The sequence below is a fragment of the Apium graveolens genome, chromosome 2, assembly GCF_009905375.1.
Source record: "Apium graveolens cultivar Ventura chromosome 2, ASM990537v1, whole genome shotgun sequence".
NCBI classification, from domain to species: Eukaryota; Viridiplantae; Streptophyta; class Magnoliopsida; order Apiales; family Apiaceae; genus Apium; species Apium graveolens.
In genome coordinates, this window is record NC_133648.1 from 125,568,550 (window position 1) to 125,578,533 (window position 9,984).

The following is a 9,984-nucleotide window of genomic DNA, read 5'->3' on the forward strand; positions in this document are numbered from 1 at the left end:
ACTCAAACATTGGTTATACCCGATGTTCGATTAATCGGCCGATTAATTGTCCGATTAATAAGAGTTTGAACGGGTCCCGTCTCGATTAATCGTTAATTAGGTCAAAGTACGATTTTTTTTAAAAATTGGTCAAAAGTCAGGTAGTTCGGAAAAAATCGATCGATTCGGGTAAAAAATCGGTTAAAACTTGAAATTAATAAAAAACTATTTAAAAAAAATAAAGTTTTTTGAAAATAATAATTAATATTTAATAATAAAAATTGATAAGAATATATTAATAACTCTTTTACATACATAAATTATCGTATATTATTATAATCCTGAATCCTCTACACAAATCCCTAATTATATTACTCTCAAATCTCAACATTAACTCGCTTGCTCGATCGATTAATAATCTTAAGGTATTCTAAATTTATTCAACAATGATTACATCTTTCATATTTGTATTTTTTGTCTTACCCTCACTCGATTTATTTTAAATTTTAAGGTTTGAACTAGTAGATAATAATTTTCCAACTACCAAGTAGTGATTAGTGAATGGTCGCTAGTAATTAATTAGTATAAACCACTTAAATATCAATTATTGACTATGATGATGATTTTTTTTTGTAAATCTTACTGTTTAAACATCAAGATTGAATTAATGATATCTGGTTTTAATTTTGTAAATCTTATGGAAGGTTAGTGACATTTAAATAGAATTATTTATTATTATTTATTAAATAAATTGTTTCTGATTAATGCTCCAACTAATCACCGATTATCTGATTAATTACTGAAAGGTGCAATTACTGAACAATCCCGACTTGTGTTTTTTAGATTACTGGTTATACCATGTATTTTTAATTCAAAGGTTGAAAGTGGTGTTTAGAAATCAAGTCTAAGTTGAATAAATGTATTTATGTTTTTAGTTATACGTACTATTAACATCCAATCACCTTGGAGTTTATTCGAACTTGAAGACCTGTAAATACAAAATAATATATTTCTCTGAATTAAATACAATTATGACTATAAATTTATCTTCTTTTAGCAACTGACTTTGGGTAGGAGTATAAATGCCGTAAACTGTTCGTGAACTACTCGAGATCGACTCGTAAAAGTTTTGAATTCAACTCGGAAATAATTGAGCCGAACTCGAGTTTTTCGAATTTTCAACCGAGCCGAGCTCGAGCTTCAATTTAATCGGCTCGTAAGGTTCGCGAGCCTTATCGAACATCTATTATTTTAATTTTTATTATAAATATAGTTTTATATCAATATTTAATATTTTCTATATATTATTTATTTTTTATCGAATCGAACTCTAGCCCAACCAATCATATTTCGAGGTTTTATTAAAAATTAGTGAAATTAATTTGAGTTTTTGAGTCGAACTCGAGCCTACCGCACCTTTTACTAGCCGAGTTTCGAGTTTGAAATTAAAGGTTCGTCGAGTTCGAGAACGAATTATTTTAATCGAGTTCAAATCAAGTCTGACAATATTCGGCTCGGCTCGTTTATACCCCTAACTTTATGAAATTATTTTATAGTTAACCGTAGATACATTACACCCAGTATAAAAAGCAAACTGATTTTTTTTACCAAGCAACTTTATCCAAAACATCTAAATTCAATCGACTAAATTAGCTAATTCAAACTTTTACCGCAAACAGTTTTTTTTACAGTTAGCAAGTTAGAGCTAATTGTAGGGCTTAATATTGTAATTCAATAATTATTTATATTTAAATGGATACTAGTATATAACTCGTGCGATTCACGATTATTATTATCATATTTATTGAAAATTCTAATTTTAATTATATAATTTTAATATGTTGCCGGCATGATTCGAACTTTATAGCTCTTAAATAATACTAATTTTTATAAGTGTCTTATTTTAAATATAATAGAATTGATAGAAAATTAATTTTAGATGTCCTGTTCTAAATATAATATTAAGTGTCATAATATAAATATTTTATTTTAAATATAATAGAATTGATAGACGAATAATTTTAGGCGTCCTATTTAATATTAAGTGTTCTATTTTAAATATAATAGATTACCAACAACCCTACTAGATAAAGATATATAATTATGTGTTCCCTTATCTTTGGGTGGCATCATTTACATTTTATCAACAAATCATTTCTTGACGCCGGAGACGATCGAAAACTTAAAAGATGGGAGACTTTATGGAATCAGTTCGCGCATTTTTCAACGGTGGAGATCATATTCCTTGGTGCAATTCTGATGTTGTTTCCGTAAGCATTCCCTTCCATATTTACCCAATTTATTCATTTTCGTCAGCAACAAAACTCTCTTCTTTGTTTACGATAAGCCAAGCCAAGTTTTGTGTTAAATTTACGTTTTATTTTTTGATGCCGAATGCATGGTTTCAGTAACATCTTCTTATTCTTGATCGGATAAAATTTGATGTGCCCGAGTCTCAAAGTCGATTTGATGTTACTATATATCTTTTTATGATGCCCTTTTTTATTTTGATTTAGATTTCAGAGTGGTTTTTTACTTTTAATTGCCAGCTGCTTGAGTCTCGTATTCGTTTTAGCTAGCATAATCTTAATGCTTTTAGTTTAAAACAGAGGCGGTCCAAGATTTATCTTTATACAACCTACTGAAGGGGTGAAATGTGGCTAAATTTGAGAGGGAAAATTTTACAGGGTAAGTTTTTCTTACTAGACGAGTTAGGACATTACATTAGAATAGGTTAACTATAGATTTATTAGCACCAAATTTTGAAATTTACGGCGATATGGCAACCCACTTCAAATTCTAGGGGCTATGCTACGAAAGTTCGATTGAAAATCTATGAATGTACAAGGCTATTTAGGTTCGCCTAATCAAATAATCCTAATACATTTAGTTTGGAGAAAGATTCATATATGCTACGGAAGTTGGATGGGAAAGATTCCGTTCTTTGCTTTTATCAAAATACTGTCGATTTGTGAATGTCAACTATATTAAAACTGAGTTTCTTACATTTAGAGAAAGCAGTAGTGTTGATTCTGAAAGTCTCATCTACATATAGTTACAAAGATGAATTTATACTATCTGAGATCCTAACAGAATAGGGGTCGGAAATTTTTTTTAACGGGCTCGAGCCGAGCATTTGGCATGTTCTGCTCGTATTCGGCTTGAAATAAGCTCGAGCTCGGCTCGAAAAAAATTAAAAATACGATCTTATATATTAGATTATTAAAAATATTTTCGATTGAAAATCCTCTCTTAATTGTTGCAGTTGTAACCGTTAGAATTACTGACGATTTTATCAACATATAAACTCAAGGATATTCAATTTTTTTGTGTAAAGTTGTAATAAGATCTGGGCAGCTCGCGAGCTCGCCCGGCTCAAACTCGTTTTATGGGTCTCGGGTCGTTTAAACAAGCTCGAGTCCGAGCTCGAGTCCGGGTAAAGGTTTCAGCTCGTTTAATTAAACGAGTCGGCTTAACTTGACTCGTGAAATTAAACGAGCCGAATTCGGGTAGCGTTTTATGCTCGATTTAGTGTAAAATTGGACGAGTCGGCTCACCCGGCTCGTTAAAACTCGTGAAAATTAATGAGTCGGGTACAGTTGGGTTCGGGCAGAGGTTTAGGCTCGTTTAACTAAACGAGCTAGCTCGACTCAATTAAACCGGGCTCGAATTACACCTGGATGGAAACTCAGCTCGTCTAGACCGAATAACACTTCTATCATTGTATTTTTCAACCATATTTTGAACAAAGTCAAGAATACCATTCAAATTTGAAAATCAACTTTTGTTTTTGTGTCAACTGTATACTTAAAAAGCGACCTTTAAGTGATTAGAAGACATATTTTATCAAATTCCGAAGGATAGAATTTTAATCAAAAGCTAATAAAGAAATATGTGGTTTAAGTAGAAATGCTAGTTAAATATCAATTTCTAACCTTTTTTGTCATATATTCCTAATTTCTACTTTCATTTGTAACTCATAATTTTTTTAAACAAAAAATATATACCTTTCATTTATAAATGTTGGCCCAATATAAAGATTTTTGACATCAAAAAATTTTAAGTAGGGGGCAATCTTTTTTTGGCAAAAATTAAGGGGGGTCATTTTCTAATTTTTATATAATTTGAATATACATATTTAACTAAACTAAAAATTTAAGGGGGTCGGATGACCCCCTTGCCCCTTAGAGGATCCGCCTCTGATTGTCGCATTGTCCAGCTGTAAGTTTGTCAGCAATATATCGGGGTCAGCATTTTGTTTTGCTCATATTATTTTGCTAGAGCAGTCTCATTTTACAGTGTAGTATTAGTTTCCGTAACAAATACAAGACAAAACAAGACAGTGTTTATGATTTGAAAATGATAACTTTTTCTTTCATATATAGAGTATTAACAATTTTCCATACCAGGGTTGTGAGAAAGAGGTTGCAGTGTCTTCGGAGGAACAAAAGGCTGAAAGTATAATGCGGTTCTCTTGGGCCCTAGTTCATTCTAGACAGCCAGATGATGTTCAGCGTGGGATTGCTATGCTTGAAGGTTCGACTTACTGGATCCAATTTTAATTTGGAAAGTTTACTTTGGCAGTTTAAAAGTGTTTAAGGCCATATGTTTTCTTTTTGTGTTCCTGGTCTTCACAGATACATGTAGATTTCTATTCTAAGAAAAATAAATATAGAAATATTTACATCCATGACATATATTTGGATGTTCATCATCTGTGCCCTAGTAACCTTCTATAAAGTACATTGTAGTAGTTTTTCTACTGATTCTTCAGTTTATTAATTATTAGCTTATGCATGTGCGATGCACGGGTCTCGGTTAATATTAATATATTTTTATTTCTATTTTATATAATTTTATTAAAATTCTATATATAAAATTAAATACTAAATAATGATTATATAATTATAATTTCATTGTATATAATTTCAAGTTAAGTTCAAATAGTACATGATTGATGAGATCTTATTCATAAAAAATAATGTAAATATTTGTTATTACTAAGATTCGAACCTGAAAAGTTATATGTATCTTTATAAATAATAATATAGATGTTTGTTGTTAACGGATGAGTAATTGACAGTTTGTAACCCACTTTTATTTTCATTTTTGCGATTTGGGTCTACATTATTTTCTCTGTCAATTTACATCCCGTAAAATTAATTTCGCTTCTATTTGCACCCCATTGACGACTTTCCATCCAAGATGACCGTTAATTTTAACGGAATCGGGGGCATTTCAGTAAATTACTAATTAAAACAGAAGAAAACAAGAATTTTTTTTGTTTTAATTAGTAATTTACTAAAATGCCCCCGCTTCCGTTAAAGTTAACGGTCATCTTGGATGAAAAGTCGTCAGTGGGGTGCAAATAGAAGCGAAATTAATTTTATGGGGTGCATGTTGACAGAGAAAATAATCTAAACCCAAATCGCAAAAATGAAAATAAAAGTGGGTTACAAACTGCCAATTACTCTTAACGGATCTGATTATTTGATGAAAAAGATCCGACGGTCGTGATGGAAAGGGATAAACAAGATGAGGCGTTAACCAAATTACAATTTATACCTCATTCCGGTTATTATAATATGCTAGCTTAAAACCCGTGCGATGCACGGATTGCACATATCTTTTTTAGTATAATATATAATTTTTAAAAAATTATTTTGAATTGATTATTAAATATGCTCATTTTAAATTTTAAATGATATGACTTCATGATAATTAGATTAATACACGTATAAAAAAATACAATATTTCCATTATGTTTGGGAATACTATTTTAGCAAAATAATTGCTTAATCGATTAACTATGAGAGCTATTTAAAAAAGATAATAATAATTTGATTTATCCCGGGTCAGTGTTTTACAGTATTTTATTTTATCTGGATACCCACCCGACTAAATATAACTAATTATTTCTAGTTTAATTTTATTTTTTTAAGTCCAGATCAATTAGATAATTTTGTTTTAGCCCAAATAATTAGTATATATGATTTTGTTCCTGTTGGTCAAATTATATTTTGATTTTAATTTTAATTTTTAATTTTCTGTTAGTTTGGATCAATTGTTTAACAAACTTTTTATCATGGATGAATAATATATATTAATTTGTTTATTCTAGTTTAATGGTATATTTTTTTAGTTAGTATGCTGATTGGGGTGGTAAACTTGTGCAGTGAATCGTTTCAGTCTTAGGCATCTAGCTAGCTAGGTCTCCAGTCAGAGTATTTAGCTGTTGGGTTTCCCTAGTTTGTCTGTCTTTGTTTCTCAGTAGTTTGTGTTTTTAGTACTTGAGGTATATTTGTTCTTGTTATTGTGTTCTTTAGTCGCGTTGAACTTTCTGATGTAATGTCTTTACTATAACTAGGACCTTCTGTTTCTAATGATATAGCCTTTCAAAAAAAAATATTTTTTTAGTCGGATTAGTAATATTTATTATTTTGTCTTAATCCGAGGCGCATAATATCAACTAATTATATTTAGTTTGCTTAAATTTATTTTGACCCAAAATATCAATTAGAATAATGTTGAACTCAATATAAATAAGAATATAAATTGATAAAAGAAGTTGACTTTAATATTAATTATAATGATATAGAGTTCGATATAAAATAGAATTTGAATTGTTAGAGAAAGTTGACTTTAATTTCAATTAGAATTAGAACTGAGTTATCTACCAATTAGAATTAGAATAATAAAATATGGGTAATTAAGTACATTCAGCAAATACCGACCAACCGACTACCAAACTTTTAATGTTTCGTCTATTATAATATAGTATATATATATATATATATACTAGCCTGTAACCCGTGCAATGCGCAGACTGATTATAAAATATTTTTATTAATTTGTAAGTATTATATTACTGAAAGATTCAAAATTTAGATAGTTAAAATTTTAAAAAGTCCTTTAACTACCTCCTAGGTCGATTCTTGAATACTAGTGTATGTGGATGATTTGCTATTGTTTTCAATATTATTTTTTTAAATTTTTTTCTTGATTTATTACTTATTTTGTTATATTATAATTTGAATAAATAAAATTAATTTTGAAAGTGTTTGTTTCCTTACAAAAGAGGTAAAAAATAAGTTGAGTATATTAGAAATTAAGTTGTATAATAATTCATAGAGTTTGTAGTTATATTAGATACATGATTTAATTTTTTTAATTAAATAATATTTGTTTAAGCTTTGTTTTGGATCTGACAAAAAAACTTTGTTTTGGAAGGTGTTAACATACATTTTAGGAAAATGTTGACCAGCCGACTAAACGAAATAATGTTTCGCTTATAACAGTATATATATATATATATTAGTTTACGGCCAGTGCGATGCACGGGTCTTGGTTGATATTTATATATTTTCATTTTATTTTATATAATTTTTTTTAAAATTTTATATTACTAATTAAATACTAAATAATGATTGTATAATAATAATTTTATTGTGTATAATTTCAAGTTTAAATAGTATAAATAATATATGATTGATGAGATCTTATTCATAAATAATCTATCTATACTATATTATAATAGACAAAACATTAAAACTTTGGTAGTTGGTCGGTCAGTAGTTGCTGAAATTATTTATCTACCCTTATCTATTTATTTTAATTCTAATTGGGGTTGTTCAATCAATTCTAATTTTAATTGATATTAAATTTAGCTTCCTCCGTCAATTTAAATTCTATTTTATATCAAATTCTATATCACTATAATTGATATTAAAGTCAGCTTTAAAACACACAGTCACATAGAATTATTAATAAAACTGTATTGTTCAATTAGTGATATTGTCTTTTTAAAATAGCTCTAATCAATCGATTAAGTAATAACTCGCTAAAATAAATTTTTTTAAGTTCCTAGAAGACATTGTATTTTTACTTTAAATAAAATAATAAAAATAATATTTTTTCTGGGTACCGAGACTATTACTTTCAATAGGTTTAAATATTCTAAAAAACTACGAACATATAGATATATTAATATAATTATCATGAAGTCGTATAGTTTAAAATTTTAAATTAAAAAATTTAAGAATTTAATTCATTTTTTTTTAAAAATATATATAATATTAAAAAAAAATATTTGATCTGTGCATCGCACAGGTTTTCAGCTAGTAATGTAAATGTTTGTTACCGGGGAAATTCGAACCTGAAAACTTATATGTATCTTTATAAATAATAATATAATGTTTATTGTTGACGGTATCCGAACCTGAAAACCTGTGAAGTGTATTTTTTTAGTATTTTGATCTAACGGCTCTTATTATTTGAATGAATAAGATCCGACGGTCGTGATGGATAGGGATAACCAAAATGAGGGGTTAACCAAATTATAAATTATACCCTATTCCGGTTTGTATAGCATAGTGTAGATAAGTATAGTATAGTATAGTACAGATATCTGTTACCATTTCTTTGTTGAACAAGTTTTTTATATGTTTGTTTCTTGAAGCAGTATTCAGTTCCATTGTTTCGTCATTTGTTTGCACTCTAGAAGCTTCTTAATAGTCTGCAATTATCCTCCTTTTAATGTTGATGAGAGATACCTTGTACGCTCTAATCTCGATCTAGTTTGGTTACTTTTTATATATTAAAACTTCTTTTTGTCGAAAGGGGAAGAACATAAAACTATTACTCCCTCCGTCCCACTGGATTCTTTACATACTTTTACCTCATGCTTGGCACACACTTTAAGGCTATTATAAAATATAGTTCTACAATTTTTTTTAGAATTTTCTTTTTCTGTATAAAAGTTTAAACATTATATTTTTATTTAAAAGAAAAAAATATTTAAAATTATTTAGGGTACCATGTTTTACGGGAGTCTTAAAATGCGTGCCGATCCCCCGTCCCCCAATGTAAACAACCCACCGGGACGGAGGGAGTATGTTCACAGTACCTAATTAAGATGTCATTGACTCATTGCATGTAACTGCAATTATAATTCCTTGCTGTCTTTCTTGTCAAATGTAAAATTACCATGTATTTGACCTACTGTTAGTTGTGAATTTTGTTTTTGCTGCCAGTTTCTTTGACCAGTACCGATAGTCCATTGCAAAATAGAGAGAAAATGTATCTTCTGGCAGTTGGTTACTATAGAAGTGGTGAATTTGCAAAGAGCAGGCAACTTGTAGAACAATGTTTGGAGGTACTTCTGTTTCCTTCCGTTTTTTTTGTTTGTTATGGGTGAGTGAGTGGACCTGATTTTTCCCAGTTGATTGAAATCCTGCAATCAGGGGGGATACATATCTTATTTCTGCACAGCCCATAGTTGTGAGATTGTTTCAGTTACGAATTAGATTTTTTATATATTTCGTGAGCAAGAATAATGTTACGTTGATCTGTAGATTGCACCAGATTGGAGGCAAGCTTTGTTCCTTAAGAAGACAATTGAAGATCGAATCACAAAGGGTATTATGCTAGCTCCATTGTTATAACATCATCTTTAGGAAATCAGTACAATGACAACATTTTTTTCTAAAACTTGAGCTTTTTCACAGATGGTGCCATTGGAATCGGCATTACTGCCACTGTTGTAGGACTTGTAGCTGGCGGACTTGCTGCAGCCTTGTCTCGCAGAAATTAGTAACCCTCAAATTACATATATATGCCTGAGGCCCTGAGCAAATTATTCTCAGAGATCAAATTCTCCAACTCTTTTTTGTGATATTGACTTGTGGTCACACCTTGGCATTTTAAAGTTTGACAATACTGGATATTAGTATAGATATGAGGATCTAGATTGATTACTGAAGTTATAAAAGATTAAAAGTTCACAGTAAACACGTAGAACAGTAGAAGGCAGTGACTATTTCTTGGATCCCATAACAGCTGCAAATTGTTCTGTCAATTAAGTTTTAACTCATCTCACACTGTCAGTACACATACATGAATCATGTCAGCATTAAACACCTCACTTTAGTTTTACAAGTCCCTTCATAAAGGACTTCAAAAAATATATTAGGACTTGTAAAGTTTGTGTGGAGTAGTGATTAATCT

General features: G+C 29.6%; 1 protein-coding gene across 1 annotated transcript; it reads left to right on the top strand.

The window, feature by feature from the left end:
* The first annotated feature begins 2,091 nt into the window (after positions 1-2,091).
* Positions 2,092-9,835, top strand: LOC141707822 (mitochondrial fission 1 protein A-like). Its single transcript, XM_074511193.1, has 5 exons — positions 2,092-2,249; positions 4,389-4,515; positions 9,012-9,133; positions 9,333-9,396; positions 9,486-9,835. The coding sequence occupies exons 1-5, from the start codon at positions 2,169-2,171 to the stop codon at positions 9,569-9,571; spliced, it is 480 nt and encodes a 159-aa protein (XP_074367294.1). The 5' UTR covers positions 2,092-2,168; the 3' UTR covers positions 9,572-9,835.
* Positions 9,836-9,984: the final 149 nt, after the last annotated feature.

Bases quoted from the DNA above. Each gene is read 5' to 3' on its own strand.
- LOC141707822 (XM_074511193.1), top strand. From the start codon at position 2,169: ATGGGAGACTTTATGGAATCAGTTCGCGCATTTTTCAACGGTGGAGAT. The intron at 2,250-4,388 runs GTAAGCATTCCC...TTTCCATACCAG, and splicing joins GCAATTCTGATGTTGTTTCC to GGTTGTGAGAAAGAGGTTGC. The intron at 9,397-9,485 runs GTATTATGCTAG...GCTTTTTCACAG, and splicing joins TGAAGATCGAATCACAAAGG to ATGGTGCCATTGGAATCGGC.